Genomic DNA, 25,024 nt, shown 5'->3' with positions numbered 1-25,024 from the left:
TCTTTTGGACTCCTCATCCCTGCCCAGAGGCGTTTGGGATGAGCGGTCACGCTGCTGCCTGAGCTCCGGCCTGCGGCTGCCAGCAGTCACCGGGGGGAGCTGGGCAGCAAGAGGAGAGAGGGGGAGATGGTGGCAACCCAGGAGAAGGTTGGCAGCCTTGAGAAAGGTTTTCATATTCAGTTTTTCAGCGTGGTTTTGCCGTTTTGTTTTTCTTGAAGAGATATAAACCAGAGAGGGGGATTTAGGACTGCTCTGTGCAGTAGGAACTCTGTATGTCTGCAGAAGACTCAGGGTGATTTTTGTGGTTGTTTTCCAAGATGTTCTGTGGTTTTGGCAGTGGACAGATTCATGGTGTCTGTTGTGCTTGGCAACCCAAGAGTCCTTGACCAGCTCATGGCTTGGGGTGCACCAAGATCAAGTCAGATGAACACATCTGTGTGTTTGGGACTTGAAAATGCCCATCAGGGATGGACAGTCTGGCCTGTCCCAAGGATTTTGTAGTTTAAATGCTGCTCTTTGAGACAGGGAAGGGGTTGCAATGGAGGGAACACTTCCTAGCTGGAGAGATGTTTATGATTTCTTTGGAAGAAACTGTTCCCTGTGCAGGTGGGCAGGCCCTGGCACAGGGTGCCCAGAGGAGCTGGGGCTGCCCCTGCATCCCTGGCAGGGTCCAAGGCCAGGCTGGATGGGGCTTGGAGCCACCTGGGATGGTGGAAGGCATCCCTGCCTATGGCAGGACGTGGAACAGGATGGACTTTAAGGTTTCTTCCAAGCCATTCTGATTTTCCAGCTTCACCCTGGTCTGTCCCATGAACGAGCAGCCTTCAGGGCTGCTTGAAGCTGTGGGGTTTTCTGGAGAGCAGGGAGGAAGGAAGGGGAGGGAAGAGGTTTTCTGGAGCCCACCTGTATTCCCATTCTCCTCTGTCCCATGGCCTCTGGGCTGTGTTGGTGAAGGATGTGCAGGCTCCTTCTGGTGACCAGGCAAAGCCAGGTGAGCCGTGGGTTGTCTCCTGAGCTGGAATGTGCTGGTTAATGGCAATATAATGTCCTATAATTAGCAGGCAAAGGACTTGCCTCCCAGCTGGCCTGTGCCAGAAGGATATCATTACAATCCCAAGGAGTGATGTTCCTCTGACCTGCAGCCAGCTTGCAGTGAGGAGGAGAAATCTCCTTTTCCTCCCTGTGTTCAGCCAGGGAAGCAGGATGGCAGCTGGAAGAGCTGCCAAAGCAGCAGGAGAGCAGCTGATAGCCAGCAGTGCCATGGAGAAATGCTGCACCTCTTGTGGGTGGGAGGGAGGGGATGTCCCTGCTGGCATCTCTGGGATGCACCTTGTGTTCCTGCTGAGCTTGGAAGGGGTGACTTGTCAAAGGAGAGCTCGTGGCTGTCTCTGTTCTGCAGCCCTGCCAGGGCCAGCACAGGCTTTTTCTGGTTTCCCAGCAAATCTGGATGGGCACAAAACAAAGGTTCTCATTTAGGAAATAGGAGTTGCAGTGTTTGTGGAGGCTGTCATCCCTCCCAGCCAAGAGCAGGAGAATGTGCCAAGCCCGGGAGAGCGAGGTGTGAGGCCAGGTCTGCCAGCCTGGCTGGCAGGGCCTGCAGGGACAGGGGAGGCCAGGCAGAGCCACATCCCCCACACCTCTGCCCTCCCCTCCTGGTCCTGGTTCCACTTGGGATTTCAGAGAATAGCTGTGGGACACCATTTTTCAGGGATCTGTGGGAAGGAAGCCAGGAGCAGCTGGAGCATGGCAGGTCACCAGGGGCTCTGCCATCCTGCTGCCTCTGCAGCAAAACTCTTTCCTTTTGGCGCCCAAACCTTCTTGTGTTAATTGTGAGCAGCTCCATGGGGGTTTCACCAGAGATTTGGGATTGCTGCACACCTTGGCCGCACTGAAATCCCATCCCAGTGTCCTGTCAGAAGCCCAGCCCCAGGCCAGGCACAGGGGGCTGGTGGGCTCCTCAGGACTGAGGTTCTAGTCTTGTGCAGGGTTAGCCAGGCTGACTGCAAACCAGACAGTGTCTCAAGCCTGAAAGGGCTTTGCTGCCACAACCACCAGCCCTGGTGCAGGGGCTCAGGTGCACTTGGAGAGGGCATGGATGGGCGGGTGAGTATAAATCCAGAAACTGCTCTGGTTTCACACTCACTGATGCTGGAAACCTCCCTGTAAACCATGCTGCTTGAGGGAAGGAGCCTGGCCTGGTGCTGTGCTCTGTGCTGGCAGCAGGATTGCTGATCTCTGCCCACTTGGAGAGGAGAGAGGCACCAGCACCCAGAGGAACCCCACCCTGGGCTGCTGTGGGTTTTTTCACTCCGTCTGTGCTGGAAAGGGAAGGAGCTGGCAGTGCCACCACGTCTGACTTGCTGTGACTCCACAGCCATCCCAGCCCCTGGGAGCACATTTTCAAACAGCTCCATGACATCTAATGGAAAAGCTTTCTTCCCTCTCTTGCCATTGTGCTCTGGTGTCACCTAGGTGATGTGCTCCATGCTTTTCCTCCTCCCATCCCCATCCCCGTGCCTTTGCCCATGGCACAATCCCTGCCTGGCCATCCTGGATGAACTGGAGTGGGAGCAAACCCATCAGCACCTGGCTTCCCTCTGGCTTCCCTGGGCAGGGAGCCTGCCACTGCAGGGGGTAATTGGGTTTCCTTCTGCCTCTGCCTCGCTCTCCCCCCAAATCCAGCAGAAATAATTGGAAAGGAGAGGTGTGAGTCGGTGCCTGGCACCAGAGAGGAGAACATTAAAGGCCGGAGCTGTGCCTCATTCGCAGCTCCCGCCGGTAATTGCTGTGTTGTGTTTTCTAATTAGCGCCGCAGTGGGGGGGATGCTGCTCCCCTGCACGGCCCCTCTGGGGTCAGCCCTGTCCCCTCGGCTTCCCTCACCCCTCCACCTCGCCTGCTCCCTGGATCCATCCCTCTGGAAGCCCCTGCTGGCTCCCAGTGCCCAGGGAAAGCTCCTGGCCAGCCCTGCTGTGCATCTGGAGCAGGTGTCCCCTCCCTCCTCTCCACGTGTGGGTGGCTTGGACTGCTCTGAGCTGGGGAGGAAGGAAGAGCCAGTTTCTCCCAGCTCTGCCCAGGCTGATGTGGGCCAGCACAGCTTCCCTGGCACCCTGAATCCAGAGCCATCCTGCTCCTGTGGGTACCCCTGGCCACCCTGTGTGCTGGGTTTTGGTGTCAAAAGGACACGTTGGTGTTTCAGTGTTGTCTGAGACCTCCCTTTGAGCAAATACTCTGCTCCTGTTCCTTCAGCAAATATTCTGCTGCCCCCAGGCAATGTCCTTGATATTTTTCATGGAGAGAGAGAGAGACTGGAGCGTGCCCATGGCCCTTACCTCCCATTTTTCCTAGCTAGATGGGCATCCCCATGGCTCAGGAGCTGTCCCCTTGCCTCTCCCTTCACCCAACTGCAGCATTTGAGGTGCTCCAGGGATCCTGGGAGTCCCTGTCACCCCCACCCCAGGGAAAAACCCCAGGATCCGAGCACTCCAGCAGCTGAGGCTGCTCCCTCTGCTGTGCTGGGGTTTGTTTGTTTGTTTGCGTGGCTCCAGCTCGGAGGGGGCAGCAGGGAGAGGGAGGGAAAGCACCGAGCGCGAGACGTGCGGATTCATTTTGAAGCTTCATAATGGTGCATTTACACACCACGTTGCCTAAGGAAATTGGGTGGATGAATGCCTGGTCATGCTGCCAGTGCAGCAGGTTAACTCCCAGGATTTAGCTTATATCATTTCACGAGAGCGTTTATGGCCTTTACTGTGTTTATTCCCAGGTGCTCTTTGGCACTGCTGTATCCCAGGCTCCTTTTGTGTATGCACGCCTGTGTGGAGATTTTCAAATAAAATAACACATCTCTTCAGACCTGGGCCACATTAAATATTTATTGCCTGCAGTTTGTGCATATGTGTTTGATAAATGGGTGTGGGAGGGGAGGAGAAGGGGAAGAGGGAGCTTGGCAGCAGGGAAAGCGTTGGCTTTGTCCTGGAATTTCTCCAGGGGATGGCACTGGAGAGGGGTGTCCAGCCCATGCTGCCTTTGGGGCTTAAAAACCTTTTTAGGGTTTTTGGACAAAGTGGGATGGCTGCATGCTTTGCTGCTCAAGCCACAAGTTCCTTCTGTGGGACAGGAACCCCCCTTATCTCCCCATTCTTGGCTTTCCATTGACACTGCAAAACTTGTCTGAAATGCTGTTGGATATGGGGGTTGTTGTGGGCTGCTGGATTTGCCTGTTTCCCTTTCTACATCCAGAAAGCTTAGATAAAACCAGTTTATTCCAGTACAGAAGCTGCAGGATGGCAGAGGCTGAAGGGTTAGAGCGAGGAAATCCAATCATAAAAAATGCCCAGGATCCCTGGAGTTGGAGGGATGACACCTCTGGGGATGGAGGAGCTGTTCTGCAAACAGAATCATTCCCTGTGGGGCCATGCTTTGTGTCCTGCCTCTATCCTGTGCACTCCAGCCCCTCTTTAAAGGTGCAAATAATTCTGTTCTGGTGGGATCTGGAGCAGCCCTGCTAACCTGGAGATGCTTTGCCCACCCTGAGCAGGGCATGGCATTCTGGCTGGATCTCCTGAGGGAAGGAGGAGCAAAGCAGTTACATTAAAGAAGTTTTTTGTATTGTTGAGTTTTATATCCAGAATGATCCTTGAAATCCAAGCTGAGTTTTTTAACTGGTTGTATTTGCTTTGGAAATGGGGCTTGCAGGGCTGCAGGACACCACTCAGTGTGGGTGTGCAGCTGGTACTGCCAGGGTTTGTGGGGAAGGGGTGACTCCTGCCTTCATCTCATGCTGTCCCTGCTTTTCCTTGCATCCCCAGCACCTTTGGAGAGCTCAAGACCGTCCGGCTGCCCAAGAAAATGGCAGGAACAGGATCCCACCGGGGCTTTGGCTTTGTGGATTTCGTCACCAAGCAGGATGCCAAGGTGAGCTGTGCCCTTCTGGCACTGCCCCAGGTGGGCAGGGCAGCCTGGAGGCTCTGTCCCACTGAGGTTTAACCCAGGTTTGGGCTGGTAGCCTTGCCCAGGAAAGCTGCACTGAGGCTGAAACCCCCATGTGGGCAGCAACAAAACCCACAAGCCAAACCCTAAAGGGGATAATTTTGATGCAACCGATAAAATAACTCAAAATTCTTGTAATACAGAAGGACAGGAGCTTATTTTTCAGGTTTGCCAGCAGCAAGGTGAGACAGGATGGTTTTGACCCAACATTAACACCTCAGGAAACCTCTGCACATGCCCCACCTCCAGCACCACCTTGATTTTAGGGGAGTTTTGGATATTGTGGCTGTTCCCTAATTTGTAACCTGTGCAAGGCTTGTGTTCACCAGTTCTTCTGTGCGTTTTGAGAGCCCCCTGTGAGCAGCCTTACCCTGCTGCTTTCCCAGTGACTGTGCCAGAGGATCAGCAGTCATGAATTGGCCTTGTTCATTTATTTTTTGAAAGCTTTCCTGTATCTTTAAGTCCCTTCCATTAGCAGAAACAAGGGGACTGCAGCCTGTCTGTATGGTATCCTGCTCTCATCCTTTGCCAGAGGTTCTGGAGCAGGGTGGATTTCATCCTGCTGCTGATTCCTCATGGTTTGGGCAGGGTGTGGAAGGGAGTGGCTGTAAGCACAACCCACGGGATGTTATTGCTGGAGGGAAGGGACCACATGAGTCCCCAAAACTCCAGATTTTCCAGACTGTGAGTGCAGATGAAGGGGAGAGGAGGGGGGAGCCAGCCAGAGCCTGTGTTTATGTTTTTAGACAGCATTCATTGATCCAGGATCACAAGGGACTATTAGATCATCCCTTCCAGCCTGACCTCCTGTATAACACAGTACATGGAGTTTCTTTGTTAGTCCTGTATTGATCCTAACTCAAACTTCCCTCTGCTCAGCTTCCCTCCTCCCCTTGGGGGTCAGCTGGGGGTGCAGGGATCCCCCCAGGAGCCTGGTTCCTCTCCCTGCACCTCGAGCTGTGCCTGTGGCTCTGCTCAAAGCAGCTTTGCTTTCACCTCTGCTTCACTGCGCAGTCACTCAGGCTTTGTTCCTGGGGTTTGAATTCATCTTTTTCCCAAGGAAACTTCAGGCTTTGGATGGAAAGGTACATAGAGAGACCTGACTGGTTCTTTACTGCTGCTCTCTGGGGGAAACAGGCACAGGCTCAGTGTTTGCTTCCCATTCCTTTTCATCCCCTCAGGGGCTGATTCCAGCTGCACTGGACAAATGGGAATCTCAGTGATAGGCAGCCCATCTATGGTGAGGGGAGAGAGCCAGGCAGGCTCTGGCCCAGGGCACAGCTCCCAAAGCTCATGGAGGGGAGCATGCAGGAGGGAGAGCTGCCCTGTGGAACAGCTCTCAGCAGGGTTTTCTTCTTTCCCAGCAAAGCAGCTCTTCTTCCTTCTTCATATTTTTTTTCCACCCTCATCTCTTTGAGGGATTTAATTGTCTCACAAGTGGCACATCAAGTACACTCCATTGGCCGTCTGGAAGAGGATGCACGGTGTATTGATGAATAGGATCCTGAATATTGTAAACACGCTCATAATTGGCTTAGAGTTTATTGCTGAGTGAAATGAGAGAGGAGGGGAGTGGGCCTGGAGACCTCTGAGCTGAATAGCTCTGACTGTCACTGACGCTTTTGCTCAGAGTGGTAATCTGGAAATTGCTTATAAGCATCTTATAAAACATGATGGGTTTGTAATAGAATAGTTAGGCTGCCTTTGTTGGGCATTTAAAGCCTGTGACCTCCCGTGTTTGTCTTTTTCTCTGAACAAGCACGGCTGCTGTGGGAGCGCACATGGAGATTTTCCACAGCCAGCACAGACACGGGGGCTCCTCCTCCCAACTCCCCGATGCTGTGCCTGCAGATCTGCCCCATCAGGCTTGGCTTGATCTCCTCAGCCTCCCCTGCAACTCTGATGCACTGGCAATACCAAATTAACTCCAGTTAAGGAAGCACTAAACGTTTCCTGACGTTCCCTGTGCAGAATCGTTGCGGAATTGTTTTTATTTTTGAACTATTAACTGGGAAGCCGAGTTCCCACTTTTCTCCCCTGTTGATATAAAAATACATCTGGTCTCCAAATAGAAATTGCCCATTTGGGAGAGACAGCCAATGCTTTCAAAATGCACACACACGGAAGGAAAAATCCTTGTGTGCAGCTGGCATCGCGGAGAGCATCCTCAGTTGGGACCGGCTCTTGCAAGGGAGGGATATTTATCAATCTCCTAATGTTGTTGACCCTTTGTCCCTCTAATGATTCCAGCCTGGAGGCTCTTTGGCTTGAGTATTTAATAGGGCAAGGGGGAATCTGGAGGCAGAGCAGCACTGTCCTCCAAATGAGTGCAGCAGTCAGGGCTGGCGCTGTCACACCCGCGGGTGACAGACGCTGCGCTCCTGTCTCTGCTCCCGGCCCTCCCAGCACAGCAGGCTCTGCTCCACAGCTCTGCCTGCCTCATCCCAGCAGCCTGCCCTTCCTGGGGGGTTATCAGCCACCTCTTCACTTGGAAATTCTCTTTCTGAATCCCACAGACGTTTTTAAGCTGCTGTTCCAGCCTCTCCATTTCCTCTCCCTGCTTTTTCCCGCCATGCTGAGCCGTAATGTTAAGCCTGAACCAAACTTTGCAGAAAATATGCTCAGAAATGGCATTTTTAATCATGCTCACATCCTATTCTCGAGGAGTAGAAGCCCATAGTATTTTCATGCAACCCCTAAAGCATCAGGAAAGCAAATAAGGCCTGGGAAAAGGTTTGCCAGGGATCTGCAGGCTTTGGGTGGCCTGGCAGAGGGTGTGTTACCAAATGCAGCAGAATCAGGTTTGGACATTTCCAAAGGAGCTTTTTGTAGCAAAGGCTTTCCTTAAAGGTGTAGGAAGATATGGAGCCCTGGGAATTAGAGGGCTTTTGTGGTGAGTCTCTCTCTTGGATGAGCAGACACCACACCTGCCTTTATCCCTCATTTGGATACAACTCCACAAACCTCTGGTCCTTCTTTGTTCCTCCAGAGAGCTGTCCTGGGAAGGCAGATGCACACATAGAGGAGCTGCGCCCCAAAAATAGCTCCTGCTTTCTCTGAAAGCCAGCCTGCTTCTCCTTATTTCATACTTGTCACCTAATTAAAATATATTTTTTCCCTACCTATCTCTTCATTTGGAATAGCAGCAGTGGCAGATTCCCTCCTGTCCCTGGAAGATTTCCAGCAGTGTGGCTGTATGGGGATGGCATTTCTCCCCTTCATCCCTTTGTCTTTTAAATCATCAGTGCTTTCTCTTTTTTTTTTTTCCTGAAAAAGTCTTAATTCCTCTCAGAGCAATGAACAGCTAGTTTTGTCTTTTAGCTCATTTCCAAAGAAGTGACATCCGTGTGTTTGTCAGCTGAAATGTGCAGCTTCCCTCCTGCATTCCCAGCTCCTGGAGCCCATCTGGAAGACAGGGAGCAGAGATCCCAGTACAGGCTGGAGCTTTCCTTCATCATGAGTGCAAACCAGCTCATTTTGGGGATGTGTTTGGCCAGGAGGGGCCCATGTCACCAAGCTGGTGGCAGATGTGTCTCACCCAAAGGATTTCCTGCACATAACACAACTTGATGGCAGCATCTGCTTTCTGTGTTGCTCCATGACCTTTCCTAGGGCTGCCAGCAAAACTAGAGGATGGCAATCCCATGAGGAGGAGGAGGAGGTGGGGGCAGAGAAGTGGCTCAGAGGAGCAGAGCCCACCAAGTGCCATGTTCATCATGGTCTGCCCTCCTCCATGACCTGTGGAGCACAGATGGGCTGTGTGCTGTCACCCAACTTCCCTCTTCCTTGTGCTGTGAGAAGGGGGAATCCAAAAATAGGAATTAACAAAGGAAATGCAGTGTTTAGAGCCATGGGTTGTGTGCCAGGCTTTGGAAAAGGCTCCTGGTGCCAACATAAACAGCCCTCACAACTCCCTCCCACCGCCTCCCCCCAGTGTTTGTTTAAACCAACACATTGCTCTGCTAATTGGGAGATAGGCCTTGAAAACACAGCAGCAGCGAATAAAAACAGCTGGAGCTTGCAGCTCTTCCAGGAGGAGTGTGCCCCTGGAAAAGGGGGCACTCTGTCCTGCCAGGATCACCCCAGGGTCTGGGGGTGCTGGGATAATGGGAATTTCACCCGTGCCATGGTGGAGCTGGTGCTCCTCATCACTGTTTTATAGCACAGGAGGGTTATATGAGTGAAAGAACTGGGGAAAGAGGAAAGCTCAGGTTACTGGGTGCTGGTTACTGAAAATGGGATTTTTTTGATGGGTTTCATAACCCAGCAGCTCAAGGAGAGTCCTGAGGAGCAGCTGGAGCAGCAAAGCAGGACAAGCCCCTCTGCCCAGAGATGTGGCATTTGGGGACAGTGCAGTGGTTCAGAGCTGCTTTTAGCGGGTGGCTCAGATGAGAGGTGTGGGCTTTACAGGACAGCTTGGGAGCTGGTTTGGGGACTCCAGATGGGAGCACAGGGCCCTGCTGGACAGCAGGATGTGTGTCTGATCCTACAGTTGCCATTTTTGTTCCAGGGATAGAGTTTGCAGAGCTCAAAACCTGAGCTAATCTCAGCCTTAGCTGGGGTTTTTGAAAAAGCATTTGGGGCATTTCTTTCCCCCTGTGCCCAGCCTTTACTGTTGGAGCACTTTGTGAGCCCCTGGGGATAAAAATATTTGGCCAGTGTGTTTGTGTACTTGCATTGTGGGCCCAGTCCTGCTCAGTCCTGAATTTCCTTGAAATTCTGTGGGAAATAAAGACAAAATCAAACTTCCCTGGACTGAGTCAGTGTTTTCTGGGTGTCTCTGCTGATTGGCTAGGGGCAGAGGAAGCCATCTGAGCTCTGGGCTGGCTGGCATGATTGTATTCAACATCAGCAAGAGATGCCAGCTGTATGGGTGCTACCAAACAGGACCTAACACCAGGAAACCTCTGGGTTTCTGCATTAGAGCAAACCACCACAGGCAGAAAGAGCAGAGGCTTCTGCTCTGCCACATGTGCTGCCACCACGGCCAAGTCACCAAATGGCTGGCAGGAGAAAGGCAGTTTTCCATCTTGCTTCCAGAGCAGAAAGGAACTCCTCTGTCACAGCTGAGCTGTGCTTTCCTGTGTTCCAGCAGGGAACAGGGTGCTGGGCAGTCACAGGGTCACACCCAGAGCTGCAGAGGCTGCAGCACTCCCAGCTCAGGGTGTGCAGCCTGCCCCCCAGGAGCAGAGCCAGCAGCAGTGGTGATGGGAGTGTGCTCTGCTGCAAGTGCAGAGAAGATAAATGACTGAGTCAGAGCCTCTGATGGAGATGGATCCTGCCCCGTCAGAGCAGAGCACTCCCAGTACGATGTTCTCCGGTGGCCTTTCCACCCCGGGGCAGAGGGAGTGACATTTCTGCCTTCCCTCTTGTGAGCCTGTTCTTACTTTCTCCTTTAATTTCTTTTTTTTTCTCTTTGAATTGTGCAGAAAGCCTTCCAGGCCCTGTGCCACAGCACCCACCTGTACGGCCGCAGGCTGGTGCTGGAGTGGGCAGACACGGAGGAGACGCTGGAGGCCCTGCGCCGCAAAACCGCCCAGCACTTCCACGGTAACCCCTGCTCTGCTCACACTGCCACACTGCTGGGGGCTGCCAGCTCCCTGTGCAGCCTCAGCACGCTGGGGGAGGCAGGAGGCAGCCAGGCCAGGGCTTTGTCTGGCAGCTCTGCCTGGGAGCTGTTAACTCTGCGTGTGCCCGGGCACCGCGGTGCCACCTGCCAGCCACAGCGCCTTTGCTCCCTCCCCTGGCTGCTCCCGAGGTGGGGACAGGCTCTGTGCATGCAGCACGTGGATTTAAAAGGGAAAACTCTGTGGTGATGGGATGCAGAAGGGGCTGCTTGGCTCAGGCTGCTGGGAGTGACAGCTCTGCAGATGACAGCACTGCAGGCTCCTATTGACAGCCATCGACAGGCACAAATGCATTGCTTGGCAAATATTTATGTTGGAAGGGCTCCCCTGGGCTGCAGGGCTAAGCTGGAGATCAATGCTCCTCCTCCTGCATCTCCTCCCTGCTTCCCCTCTCCATCACCACATGCCCGTGGCCTGGGGCTTTGGCAGCAGTTGTGGGGCTGCACATCCCTGCTGAGGGAAGAGCAGCACATCTCATTATTCACTGATCCTGACTGATCCAGTGATCCCCATGTCCTGAAACAGTGCAGGGGCAGCAGTTGTGGGGCTGCATGTCCCTGCTGAGGGGAGAGCAGCACATCTCGGTTATTCAGGGATCCTGACTGATCCAGTGATCCCCATGTTGAAATGGTTCAGGGCTGCTCATTCCAGGCTGGGTAAACTGCACTTGGGTGGTGGCAGGGCTGAGGGTGGATGTGCCCACCCAGAACCCAGCACTGGAGTGGGGACACGTTGTACATGTGGAGAAAACAGCAGGTGAGATGTTTGAAGCGCCCAGTTTTATCTTCAGGATCTCCTTTCTCCCTTTCCACTCTGCTCAGTGTAAGGGGAAATAAGCAGTCTTGGCTTTAGGATCCTTGCAGACTCTCAGTAGATGTGGCTGTGAGCTCTGCCACCTCTCCCAAGCTCTGCTTGTTCCCAGTTTTTGCCTGCCTTTGCTCCAGCCTCCTTGCCTGGGCTCTTCCTCACCGAGCTGGGGCCCTGGGGAGGGCAGCAGGAAGAGCATTTTTACATCCCAGCAGGAATGCAGCCTTGGAGCTGAAGTGGTTCCAGGGTCTCAGCTGAGAAACAGGAGCAAGGCTGCCACTCCCCATCATTAGGGATGGGAAACAGGATGGCAGCACAATCCCTGCTGTGCTCCAGCCTGTCTCAGGAACATCCAGTGACTCAGGCCTGGCCAAACTGCCAGTGGCTAATGCTGTGGCAGAGCAGGGTGTGCCAGGAGGGGATCTGTGCCAGGAAAGCCAGGCTGGGGCACACCTGTGGGCACCAGGGTCTGGCTGGTGCTTGGGACCAGGTCTCAGCCTCTCTGTGCCACACTGGAGGGTCAGGGTGGGATTTTATTCCCTTGGGGAGTGCCTGCCTCTGATTTCACTGTGGGGTGCCCAGTGGCTCTGAGGTGAGGAGGGAGCTGCACCGTGTCCCTCTGTGGGTGATAGTGATAAAGAGGGGGAAAAAGGCTGGCATCACTCTGCCTGCAGCCCTCTGGAACAGAGATGCTCCTTCAGCTTTCCTCCCTGGAGTGGCTAGAGGCTGCTTTTCCCACATGGAGCAGGGATGGAGAGGATGCAGAGCCCACACAGCACCCAACAGCCAGCTGACACCATGCTTCTCTTTTCACTGGTGGTACAGCCCAGAAACCAGGATTTTTCCTACTGATCCCCATTTCCCCAAGCCTCCTCATTTCCCCACAAGGCACAGGAGCAGCTCAGACATCCCTGTGCTGTTTGTCCCATGAGTTCCCCTCTCCCAGCGAATGTGGGTGAGCTGTGAGGGTCTTCCCACAGCTGCAGTGGCCAGGTCCCCATCCCAAGCTGGAAATGGGAAAGAAAAGATCCTTTAAGGTCTTCAAGCCTCAGGAAACAATCAAGATTGAGGTCTGTGGTGTCCCCAGCTCTAATGTCAGCCTCATCATCTTTGTCTTAGTATTTCAAGGTCCTGACCTGGGCTGTGAGAGACGTGTCCTACCACTCTGCTCTCTGCTACAATTACACACCTTATTTCTAGAGACCATTTAGAGAGATTGGGCTTCCAGTTCCAGGTCTTTGCTGTTATTTGTGAAGGAGAGGTCTGGTCTCCAAAATCTTTTCTCCATGCAGACATTTGTCATGGCAATCAAACCACTTCTGAGCCGACTTTTCAATAGGTCTAATAGATGCAATAAAATGGAATAGGCTTCCTTCCCATTTTGTGTAGTTTTCAGGTCATTCTTTATGGCTTGTTCTGAGGCTTTGTAATGTTCCAGGAGAAAGTGAGGAGCTCAGGAGTGGTCACTGACTGCCACGGGTGGTTTCAGTAGTTCTGTCAGGAGTGAAGCCACAGCCCAGCCCTGAGGCCTGGCACCTCAGCCCTGCTGGCTCCCAGCAGTCTGGGAGAGGTTTAAGGCTTTTTGCTCATTTCTGAGTATCTGCTCTTCATCCTGGGGCAGAAGGCTCTTATATTAGGGGGGAAAAAAAAAAGACACTTTGAGTTTTGTTTCCACCCCACTTTTAATTTGGGGGATCCATTGCTTCAAGGTGGCTGGAGGGCCTGAGGGCCTGGCCAGGGACAGGCTGTGACTCTTAAAATCACTCTTAAAATTGGTGACTCTTAACGTGGGAAGGAGCAGCCAGGGAAAGCTTGGCCACCAGTTATCCCTGTAACCTCTAGTGCAGCCCATAACCTGGAGCAGGGCTGTGACAAATGGCACAGCAAGGCAGGGACAGGTGACAAATGCTGGCAGCAGCAGTATCTCGGCCTGGCTTGAGCAGGGGGATGCTCCCTTTGGAAAACAAGGATCAGTGATGCTTTGGAAACCAGCAGGGTGGCTGTCCTGGCTCTGGGACCAAGGGATCCCACTGGGGCAAGGGGCAGCCATGGATGTGTGCCCTGTGCAGGGGGAACACTCCACACTCACCCCTGCATCCCCAAATGTGGAGCCATCGCTCCCAAAGGGCTGGGAACAGCTCCTTTCCCCAGCTCTATCCTGAGGGGAGCTTGGCCAGCACTGCCCCCCCCTCGGCGTGCTCTGCTCTCTCCTGGGAGCCCAGGGCCGTGCAGGGAAAGCTCTGCTCCCAATCCCACTAAATTATAATCCCTCCCTCAGCCCGGGCTGTGCAGGGATAGCTGTGGCTCCCAATCCCACTAAATGATAATCCCTCCCTCAGTTTAGGACCGTGCTCCCAATCCCACTAAATGCCAATCCCTCAGCCCACGGCCCTGTGGGGAAGGCTCTGTTCCCAATTCCACTAAAGGCCAATCCCTCAGCCCGGGCCGTGCAGGGAGGGCTCTGTTCCCAATCCTACTAAATGCCAATTCCTCCTCAGCCCAGGCTGTGCAGGGAGGGCTCTGGCTCCCAGTCCCACTAAATTATAATCCCTCCCTCAGCCCGGGGCCATGCTCCCAATCCCACTAAAGGCCAATCCCTCAACCCAGGCCATGCAGGGAATGCTCTGTTCCCAATCCCACTAAATTATAATCCCTCCCTCAGCCCGGGCCATGCAGGGAGGGCTCTGTTCCCAATCCCACTAAACACCAATCCCTCAGCCCGGGCCGTGCAGGGAGGGCTCTGTTCCCAATCCCACTAAAGGCCAATTCCTCTGCTCCTGAGCCCGCCCCGCCGCTCTCCCGCCAGGCCTAACGGGGGCAGCCAGCTGTGCCGGGCCGCTTTCCTGCTCCTTGCCATCGATCAAAGCATTAAATTGACAGATGGGGAATTTCACCACGCCGCGAGGGGAACAACGACTTGTGGGGGGTTGTGATGGTGTGTGAGGAGGGGTTCAGCTGGGAGGGCCGTGGGGGGCTGTGAAGCAGCCGAGCCCTGCTGTGGCTCATCCCTGGTTATTTACAGCTGTGGCTGGAAGCAGGGCTAGCCAGGGAAGGCACGGTCCTGATCCTGATCCTCCTGCCGGGCTGGGAAAGTCTTCCTGCCTCCATCCCCTCTGCCAGATCGCTCCTCCTTTGGCCTCCATCCCCCAGGTTTCTTTTTCCCTCACCTCCCCACCGCTGGGCTCCCTTTTTTTTTCTCCTTTGTCCTTTCCTATTTCTTTTTTTTTTTTTAATTTTTTTTTTTCTCGAGAGCATCTGTAACTAATGCAAACACATGCCGGAGCCGGGGAGTAAAACCCTGCAGGATTAGCGTGGCATCCACAACCCTGCCACGTTCTAATCCCGTGGTAATCCCCCTCCCGGCCCACCCCCGCCGGCTTTGCCCATTGTTTAAAGGAAGCAAATGGGATCGTTAGCGGGCAAACCTTAACCAGCTTGGAGCAGCAGAACGGAAGGAAGCCCAACCAATTCGCTTCCCCACCCTCCTGGGTTTTTATTTTCCCAGTGTTAGACGAGAAGGGGATGCTGCTGGTGCTGCCCATGGCCGAGCTGGTGAATCTGGGGGATGCAGTGGGGGATTGCCCTGCCAGGTGCTGCTCTGCTGGGGGATGTTCCCTGTGCACCCAGCGTCCCATATCCAGCTTTTCCTCTGCTGTGCAGCCTCAGCATCTCCATGAGGCTCTGGTTGGGAAGGGGTGGCAGGTACAGGGCACACTCCTACAGTGGGTTTGGGAGATGAGACCACGTTTGATGTCATTCCAAAGCAGGAGAGTTGGGAGCAGAGAGGGAGAACTGCTGAGCTGGCACCTTCCTCCAGGGTGGGTTATCCCTGGTGCCTTTGGGTGATTGAGCTGGGAAGAGCTGCTGGAGGGTCTGGGGGTGGCATCTTGTGGCCCCCATGGCTCCCCTGAGCTCGGTGGGGTGTTTGCTGGGAGGGTAACAGGGTCCATCAGCACCCTCATCCCCCTCCTGTCCTCACAGCCCCCAGGGAGAAGGGAGGCAGGTTCTGGCTCTCTGTCAAAGAATTAATTGAAAAATAAAATCATTAGATGGGAACTCCAGAAATGCAAAAATTGTTGGGAGTTGGGGGGAGGCAGAGGGGGGGGGATGTGAGCTTTTGTCAGGTTAATTTCTTCTGTATTGATGTTTTGTGACATTTACTTGTTGTTTATCTCCCGCAGCAGCTGTAATACTAAAAGAAAATGCACAGCTTGTTCCATTTATTTATTTTACACCTTTTCTTTAGTCCTATGGTATGTTTGTTTGTTTGAGAAACCCAGCGAGGCTTTTGATGTCTGAAAGCAGGATTTAAACAGCTGTTCTCCATGTGCTGCGAGCGAGCTGCGGAGCCAGGGGGGGAGAGGGGGCTGTGCCACGGCTCCTGCCGGGAGGGCACTGCCTGCCCAGCAGAAAGGAGGGTGTCAGCCTCACATCAGGGACCAAATGGCTTTGGCACCTCAGGGCCAGGCTTGGCATGTTCCCTCAGGTGCTGGCAGCCCCCCTGTGCTGCAGGCATTGGGAGGGATGTGTGCAGGGTGCTGTGTGCCACGGGCAGTGCTGGGGCAGGAGGGGCAGAGCAGGGACATGGTCCCACCCAGGTGAGGGGTGTGCTGCTGGGATGGGGTGGTCTCAGCCAGGGGGTTGGTGGGGCTGTGTCCTGCCAAGAGCCCTGATGAGCTCCTGCTGAGGCTTGCAGCCACTTTTCCACAGGGAGATTGTGAATTCCACAGGGATTTGGGGTCAGCAGGAAGGGCTGGCATCACCACCACCTGTCTGGGTGCTGTTTGCGCCCAGCCTGTAAACTAAAGCATGGGTGGGAGGTATTGGAATCCCAGCTCCTTCCAGGACCTGCCTGGGGAGGAGAAGTAGATGATATTGATGACCTTCACCTGGAAGGGTATCCTGCTCCCTGCAGCCCCCTCAGCCCCTCCCAAGGTGGGTCCAGGCTGTAATTTTTGCTTTTCTCTTCCCCCCTTTGCTCCCACCCTGGCCTGGACAGACTCCCCGAAGAAGAAAAAACGATCGGAGCTTTTGAATGAAATCATGGAGCACCTGGAAGAGGAGGACAATAACAGGGATGAGGACATCTAACAGCTGCCTGGGGTCTGCTGAGGTGGGTACTGGGGCAGGGTGGGCACAGCTGGCCCTAAAAGTCTCAGTGTCCTTGCTGTAGGGTTGGTAGCACCAGGAGCAGGAGAAGGTGGAATTCCAAAGGCTCAGCAGCCTCCAGGCAGGAATGCCACCCTTTGCTCTCCCCCCTGTGACCCCACAGGCTCCTGGCTGTGGTCCCAGGGGTTACAGCCCACATTTGGCTCAGTTTGAGCCCAGTGTTGAAGTGAGTGCATGCCCTGGGTGTGTCCTGTGTGCTCCCCTGGCTGTTGGCAGCCCCCAGGGGAAGGCAGCAGAATTTCTGCTGTCAGGGTGTGAATTGTCCCTCCCTGTGGCTGGGGGAGAACACATGGGCTGCCAAAAAACCAAAATCCCTGTTTGGACACCAACCTGCAGCTGCCACCATGTCACAGATAGTTTGGCAAAGGCCTTTTCCCTGCAAGCACCAAAATCTCCACAACTTCTCTCCCTCCAAAAGCACCACACCCCGAGTGAGTCCTGGCTGCCAATCTCTCCTCCCTGGTGTGTCTTGGGGCAGCATCTCAAGGCTGGAAAATGTGGGATGGCAGGAGGGAGCCAGATGAAATGGCCCCTCAAGGTCAAACCCTGCAGTCCTGCCAGCCCCTCTGATCCTTTTGAGACCCCCAAGCTCACCCTGTGTGGGCTCAGGAGAGGAGAGGTGGGCTCGTGGTGTCCTTTGTGTGTGTGTGTGGCCACAGTGGAAACCCCGAGTATCTGATGGGAGCCTGTTCACAGCGTCTGAGCTGGGTTAAACCACACTGCCTGCTCCGTGCAGGGCCACTGCAGGAGTGCCAGAGCTTTGGGGTGCCATCTGTCAGGGCTTTGGGGTGCCATCTGTCAGGGCTTTGGGGTGCCATCTGTCCAGCTGTGATTTTGGGGTGCCTCCAGGTGTGTGTGCTGTGCTGCTCAGAGCCCAGCCCTGTGCTCACAGACATGTCCTGTCCCAGCTTTTCTGCAGAATTCCCAGAACAGGGCTCAGCACTGAGCTGCAGTCCCAGGCTGAGCTCCTGCCCAGGGACCAGAGCTGTGACAGCCCTTGCTGGTCCCCCAAACTGTGCTGCAGCTCCAGAGCCGTGCTGCTGCCACTGAGAGGCTTCCCAAACCCCACAGCAGCCACTCCTGCCAAGACCTGGCTCAGGGGACAGACCAAAATCCAGGAATAGCCCTTTGGGATGTCTCAGGGCTGTGGTGTGAAACCCTCATCCTGTACAGCAGGTGGGGAAACTGAGGCACAGGTGTGGGAGCAGTGCTGTCAGAGGGGGTGGCAGTGTCGCCTGAAGTGGTGACAAGCTTGATTCCCCTTTTTTTGCTTGGCATTGATGAGTGGCATTCCTGTCCCTGTTCCTCACTGCCTGCACCACCTGCCCCAGCACTGGCACAGCTCTGCACCAGGGGGTCACTGCAGGGAAATCTCAGCCTTAGCTAAGTTAAATTTCAGTCCAGCAGGGATTTTTGACCATCCTGCCTGGGCAGGACCAGCCCAAGTCCAGCACAGAGGACACAGAAGCTGGGCAGGCTCCCCTCCAGGCACATGCATCACCCAGCACATGATTTCAGCAAAGCTCTGCAGCATTGCAGCTTGGGCTTGGATTTTCCTGTGGGGTTTTTTTTTCCTGTTTTTCCTTTCTTTTTTTTTTTCCCTCTTTCCCTTCATTGTCTTTTGTGGCAGGGCAGGTTTCTTGCTGAGTGTCTCTGAGGTCTGCAGCAGCGACGAAAAGGATTAGCACAAGCAGAGCATGTAGGCTTTAGAGAACAGAGCAGAGTTTGGTTTCAACATCTAATTCAATTTGTTCTGCCGAGATTGAAATATGAAATGGTTGCCAGTCAAACGTTCAAAGGGGGAGGAGGGAGGAAAGAAGAGAGGGAGCCTTCTCAAATTTAAATTTTAATGAAAATTAATTTAACCCTTTGATATGTTTTAAAACATGTTATTTCCCAGGCTGGGAACAGGCTGGAAAACATTCATGAGGGTTTTTTTTTTTCCCCTGTACCTTCAAACATAATGAAGATTTTCTTTTTCCCTTAATGATACTTATCTTGTGGAGCAGTTTGACATTGGTTAATTTTTCAGGCAATTTGGTATCAAGGAAATCTGTTTGATGTGAGCAGGGGGGGGCTGTGTATGTGTACACAGATATATATGTGCCTGGACATTAATTATGGAAGTGCTGATCACAGCTCTGGAGAACAGTTGGAGTTAATTCCTGCTCCACTTCTTTGTTACGTATTGAGAATCCCACACCTTGCACCCCTAAAATTACAGCAGGAATTTTCTAAAAACCAGCCTACACCTGAATTAAAATGATCACTTAAGTAGGTCTGCAGAAATTCAGCACTCCCCACTGACTGTTTTCTTTTTTTCCCCCTGATCTGAAGCAATCCTAATGATAAAATAATGCAAACTCTGTTACCTGTCCATGGAGCTAAAGCAGGGAACAGCCTCCCCCTGGTCCTTCACCTCAGCAGTGCTGCTGCAATGCTCTTGTTTGCTTTGGGAGGGGGAACAGTTCCTGTTCTGTTATTCAGGAGGGTTTTGTCTGTACCAAATGATTGCACACTGATGGCTGTGACTGGGCTGGGATGAGCTGTAGCCCTCTCCCCCTCATTCTGCTGGCTCTTGACAGCCCAGGGTCGGTGTCACCATGTGTGCCTGTCACCCCTCAGCTGCCCTGAGCTCCCTGGGCACAGGTGGGCACAGGGGGGTGTGGTGCTCATTTCTGGGGTGTGGGTGCTGTAGCCAGGCTGTGCTGTGGCAGAGAGGATGAGCAGCTCCAAGCTCCAGCTCATCCATCAGCCCTGGCTGTGCAGATGGGAATTGGGCTACAGCCACCCCAGGTGGGCTCTCTGGGCTGTGCTCAGCCTCTGCTCTCCCCTCAGAGAGCCCAGACGAGTGCTTTACACTCAGTTCTGGCTGCTGGGATGCACTGCAGGGTCCCTGGGGGGCTGAAGCCCTCTGCCTTGGCCAGTGGATGTCTGTCAGGTTGTGACAGCTTCATCCAGGGTGAGACCCTGGTGAGCTGGACAGGAGCGGGAGCTGTGCTGGCTGCAGCTGCTCCCCGGGCACGCTGCAGATCCCCCTCCCCAGGGCCAGCTCTGCAATTGGATTAGGATATTATTCAAATGCAGCTTTTTTACTGAATGAGAGGGTTAAGGGGTTTTAATGTAGAAGCAGCTCTCCCTCATTGCTGCCTGTTGCCAGAGGCCTGTGTGGGCTTTTATCTCCTTTGTGGGGACAGCCAGCGAAGCAAGGCAAGGCACAGAGGATCTCCAGGGAGCCTGGCTGTGCTGGGCACTGCCAGCCCCTCTGCTGTGCCACGGTGCCCTGGGAGTGCCCAAAGTCACCCATTCCCTTTGGAAAACTCCTGACCACCATCTGTGTTTTCCTCTCTGTGCCACAGGAGAGCTGGCAGGGACAGGCAGGCAGCATCTGTGAGCTCGTGGTGGTTTCTTGTCATCACCTCTGCACTGCTCCTGCAGTAACTCAGGAATTCCAGCTCTTCTCATCCCTTCAGGCCCATCTTCCCTGGTCTTCCTCCCAGGTGTGTCCCATGGAATGAGGTCTGGGAAGCACTTCCAGGCCAAGCAGGCACAGTGAATGCCGTTCCCTCACCCTCTGCAGGAAGATGTGTCCTGCCTGCTGCTGCCTCCTGGAGCTCTGGAATCTCCAGAGGGAGGTTCAGGTTGGACTTCAGGAAGAATTTGCAAATGCAGATTGAGAGAGTTGACCTAGATGCTGGCTGGGAGATTTGGGGAGCTTCTCCTTAATCCCAGAATCCCAGGAGAAGCTGAGTTGGAAGGGACCAATATTCCAACACATCTGGACTTTACCCTGGGTCACAGCACCACCGGTGTTTGGCACCACATTCCAGCTTCCACCAGCACCCTCCTCAGCAGGAAATACAGCAGGAGGAGGAGGAGGAGGCAGCTTCCCTGACTGAGGCACTCTGCCTCCTGTTTTCCCTAAATGTGTGCATTGGAGAGGAAGAGAAACCGCATGGCCGGGCTGGAGAGCTCAGCCTTCGCCAGCCATGAATAATAATCAGGCTCAGTAACTCACAGTAAATAGGGATCCAAATTGGCTAATCAGGGAGGCTTTCACCCCAAACTGGAGCTGGGGAGGGAGGCAGAGCCGAGCAGAGCAGAGCTGGGGGTGTGCAGGAAGTGATGGCAGCACAGGAGCAGGGAGGTGGGCAGGATCCTGGAGAAGGGAGGGTCTCACCTCCCTGGGAGCTGCAGGAGCACAGTCCCTGCGTTCCACAGGCTGTAATTAGTGCCATGGCATTAGGTTTGTCTCTCTGTTCCAGCCCCAGGACCACGGTGGGCTGCTGGGGGAGAGTGTGGACCAGGGGGGTACAGAGCCAGCGTCACCATGTCCCCACATGTGACATCATCCCCAACTCAGGGTACAGCAAAGCTGCTGGGACAGAGTGGGAGGGCAGTAAGGGCTGTGGTGTGTGTCAGGAGAGGTGATCTGGAGGAAAAAGGTTTTCTTCATGTTCCCTCAACTAAAATTTGCCGTTTTCTGGTTCATTTTCTCCTGCAATACCAAGTGGGGCAGTGGTGGGAGCTGTGTTCAGCTGCAGTGGGGTGGGGCTGGGGGTCTCCATCTGCCAGCAGCAGGCTCTGACAGGCAGGAAACATCCCAGGGACACTCCTGTGAGCAGGGAATGGCTCCAAGTGCCCAGCACTGGACAGAGCAGGGACAGGCAGAGCCCTTCCCTGCTGCTTCCCAACAAATACCCTTCCAGCAGCATCTGAAGGCACTGTTAGCTCACGTGAAGATAAAACCATGGAAAAACCCCTCAGCCCATGATTTGGGTTATTTAAATACGTGGAGTGGGAGCTGGAAGTGCAGCTGATGAGGAGCTGGAGGAAGGCTGCCCTGCAAGGTGTTTTACAGCTGCTGAGTGACTTTGGAAATTGAGGAGGAACCTCCAGCCACATTCCCAGTCCCCCCAGCTCCCCTGTCTGGGGCACATCACACTGCTGCTTGCCTCCTTTTCCAGCTCTCCCAGTGCTGCTGGCCTGCAGCAAGAATGGCTCTGCATCCACCTAACCCACAGCAGCTCTGTCAGAGGGGATTTCCCTCCTGCCCTTTCCCTCCCTTTCCCTTCTCTCCCCTCCCCACACCACTGGATTAAGAGCACTCCCCAAATCCAGCACACTGGGAGGGATGGAGCCAAGAAACCTCCTTCAGCTTCCTTTGCTCTGGGACTTCCTTTCCTCTGCAAGGGGGTTTGGGGTGTGCTGTGCTTCTCCTTGGGGTGTGCTGTGCTTCTCCTTGGGGTGTGATGGGTGCTGTGTGATGCCTTAGCACCTCAGAGCTGATGGCCAGGACCTCCCCATCCCTCCCCTAGAGCCTCAATCATCCCTCACACCCAGAACTGGAGGTGGGGTTTGGCAGGGGTAACAAGGACACCTGTATAAGCCACGAGGGATGAAGAGTAAAGCAGGCTCCTGCCTCTCCCTCATGTGCTGACCCCAAATCTTTTTTGGAGGTAAGAGTAGCCCCTGAGAGCAGCCATCCCCCTGGTGCTGGTGGGGCTGAGAAATCCAGGGCTTTTCTACTTCATCAGCCCAGAAACCAGGCCACAAAAGGCAAAAATAGGAGAGATCTGAGGTTAGGCAGCCGCCCCTCAGAGCCATCCTCTGCCCCCAAACCCAGCAGCAAAGCCCAGGCTTAACCTCAGCCCCAGCAAGGCTGAGCCCACACTGGAGCTTCACACCTGCCTGGGACAGGGATTTCTCCTGCTGTTCTGGGCAAAGCACTAATTTTTGCATTTTGTGCTTTGGTTTTAAGCTGATGATGTAGAAAACTTTTCAATTTCTCCCCAGGCTCTGGGTGGGTGTGTGGGATGAGCTGCTGCCATGGGCTCAGCCTGAGATGGGCCCCTCCACTGCAGCCCAGGGCTGGGAGTGTCCTGTGGATCTGAATGAGCCTGGATTTTCCAGCAGAGCCAGCACAGGCACACACAGCCCATGGGGCTGCTTCGGTGGCCCCAAAGTCTCTGTGACACCCTGGGAACAAGGCAGGAGATGCTTCAATTCCATTTTCAGCCCAGCTCAGCCCAGTGTGTCAGCCCCAGGAAGCAGCAGGGTGGGCTGCCCAGGAGCAATTCCACCCAGGTGGCACAAGAGCTGGTGCAGGGCTGCAGAGGGGGAGTCACAGCCCATTCTGCCCCCCAGCAAGATAAACCGGACAGGCACATCCCCCCAGCAGAGCAGAGCCCCAGCTCTCCCTGCTGAAAAGCAAAACCTGGGAAGTTTCTTGTTTAATTTAACAAATGAGAAGCCAAAGCAGCCCAGTGTGGTTTCAGCTGGGGGTCTCAGGCCTGGGTGGCAGCAGGAGGGGGCTCAGCAGGCAGGAGCCTTGGGCTTCGTTAGGATTCAGCCCTTGGAGCTCTCCCTTCCCTCTGATGCCTGAGTGTGATTGACACTTACAAATTACCCAGCCAAAAGTGTCGAGTCTTTGACCCCTGAGTAACATCTTTGGCAAGCCTGAGATTTGCCAGCATTTTGTCATCTAATTACTACAAATCCCTTGAAAATTCACTGGCTGGTGAATTTTTAATGCGGGACAATTTCAATGTGATGCATGGCCCAGATGGGCAGCGTGGGCTCCTTCCCTCTCCCCCCTCTGCCTCCCTGCCTGCCCTTCTCCTGCTTCCCTCCTTCCTTTACCCTCAGTGCCATTCCTTATCTCCCTCCAGCCTCTGTGCATCCCCATCCATGGAAGTGCCCTGGGATCTCAGCCCCTCCTGGGCTCTCCAGCCCAGCTCAGTGTTCCCCCTGTCACCTCTCTGTCCTGCTGAGGGAGCTGCTACATGAAATTTGTTTTTTTTCCCCACCTTCTCAGGTCTGGCTGATGGATGGAGCAGGAGAAGCCTCCATGAGGAGCCAGCCCACTTGTTGCCAGTGGAGTTCACCCATCCTGTGAACCCAAGGGCTGATTTATGCCATGTGTCCAGGTCCTGGGATTCCCAGCCTTTGAAATTCAGAGAGGAAGGAAAACGCTTGTCTGCTGGCAGCTCCTGAGCATCACTTCTTAAATCCAGGCAGGGATTGATTCCCTTCATCTCAGCCCAACCTGAGGGAAGAGGAACTTGGAGCAATGGACCCTTCCCTGCTGACCTGGGGACTCTGACAGAACCTGCTCTTAATGTCTGAATTCAGTAATTCCTGTACATTAAAAACCACATTCTGTACATTAAAAACCATATTTTTAATTTCCCAAGCTGAGCCACGTCTGGATTTTGGTTGGCTTTGTTTCTTCCCCACAGCCAGGTAGGTTTTGGGGCCGATAGAGAGCAATAATTCCCGTACATTAAAAAACACATTCTGTACATTAAAAACCATATTTTTAATTTCCCAAACTGAGCCACATCTGAGTTTTGGTTGATTTTGTTTCTTCCCCACAGCCAGGTCGTTTTTTGGTGCTGATAGGGAGATAAGAGCAATAATTCTTGTACATTAAAAACCACATTCTGTACATTAAAAACCATATTTTTAATTTCCCAAGCTGAGCCACGTCTGGATTTTGGTTGGCTTTGTTTCTTCCCCACAGCCAGGTAGGTTTTGGGGCCGATAGAGAGATAAGAGCAGTTTTGGGGCTGATAGGGAGATAAGAGCAATAATTCCTGTACATTAAAAGCCATATTTTTAGTTTCCCAAGCTGAGCCACATCTGGGTTTTGTTTAGCTTTGTTTCTTCCCCTCAGCCAGGTAGTTTTTGGGGCCGATGAAAGGGAGATAAGAGCAGTTCAGGAGGGAGGCCTGGGCGCTGCTGTGCTGGGCTTTGTGCCTGTGTCATTTCTGTCCCCGCTCCCAGGCAGTCGCCTCCCGTCTCTCCCTTCCCAGCTTTCAAAGGGAAAGAGGCTTTGCTTTTCAACCAGGGTACTGCTTTACATATGTAGGCAGCTGATAAAGTATTTTCACTTCGCCCCTTTCCCCTCTGGGAATCGCTGTCTTACGGCAAAACTGTTTTGTCTGACAAGGGCTGCAACAGATTACACGTGTTGGCTGCAAACATGGGGCCTTTTTTTACCCCCTCCCCCCCTTTTTTTTTTCTTTAATAAAAAAAATAATAAATCTCTATCTCTGCAGTGCCAGGAGGAGCTCTGCCTTTTGCCTCCAGCCCCCAGGAGCAGCCCGGAGTTGGGATCTGCTGGTGGCATCCAACCCCCCTGGGTGGTGCCTCTGGCCAGATTGGTTTTCTCACCGAGGTTAATTTGAGCCTGAATCCATGAAAATGTCACTGATTCCATCAGGGCTGAGCACATCTGATGGGCTGGCTCAGAGTTTGGGATGGGGGAGGTTTTAGGAGCCCTCAGCATCCAAAAATGCTGCAGCCACAGCATTCCGTGAGGTCAAGGGGATTCTGATGCTCAGGGCCAGGCTGCAGTGTCACACTGGGGACCACGTCTGATCCACTCATGGTGGTCCATCCAGGACACCCCAACCCATGGGCCAAG

The 25,024-nt window shown here is 53.8% G+C and overlaps 1 protein-coding gene across 2 annotated transcripts in view; it reads left to right on the top strand.

Annotated features, from left to right (window-relative positions):
• The window catches only part of RBM19 (RNA binding motif protein 19), a 53,262-nt gene extending 29,233 nt beyond the window's left edge, over positions 1-24,029 (top strand). For both annotated transcript variants that reach the window (XM_030958772.1, XM_030958774.1), the window contains exons 22-25: positions 4,810-4,915; positions 10,420-10,540; positions 16,424-16,537; positions 23,411-24,029. In XM_030958772.1, the coding sequence (XP_030814632.1) occupies positions 4,810-4,915; positions 10,420-10,540; positions 16,424-16,515 (319 nt within the window). In that variant the 3' untranslated portion in view covers positions 16,516-16,537; positions 23,411-24,029. The remainder of the gene's footprint in view (positions 1-4,809; positions 4,916-10,419; positions 10,541-16,423; positions 16,538-23,410) is intronic.
• Positions 24,030-25,024: the final 995 nt, after the last annotated feature.

Source organism: Camarhynchus parvulus, chromosome 15 (assembly GCF_901933205.1).
Source record: "Camarhynchus parvulus chromosome 15, STF_HiC, whole genome shotgun sequence".
NCBI classification, from domain to species: Eukaryota; Metazoa; Chordata; class Aves; order Passeriformes; family Thraupidae; genus Camarhynchus; species Camarhynchus parvulus.
This window is presented reverse-complemented; position numbering and strand designations above follow the sequence as displayed.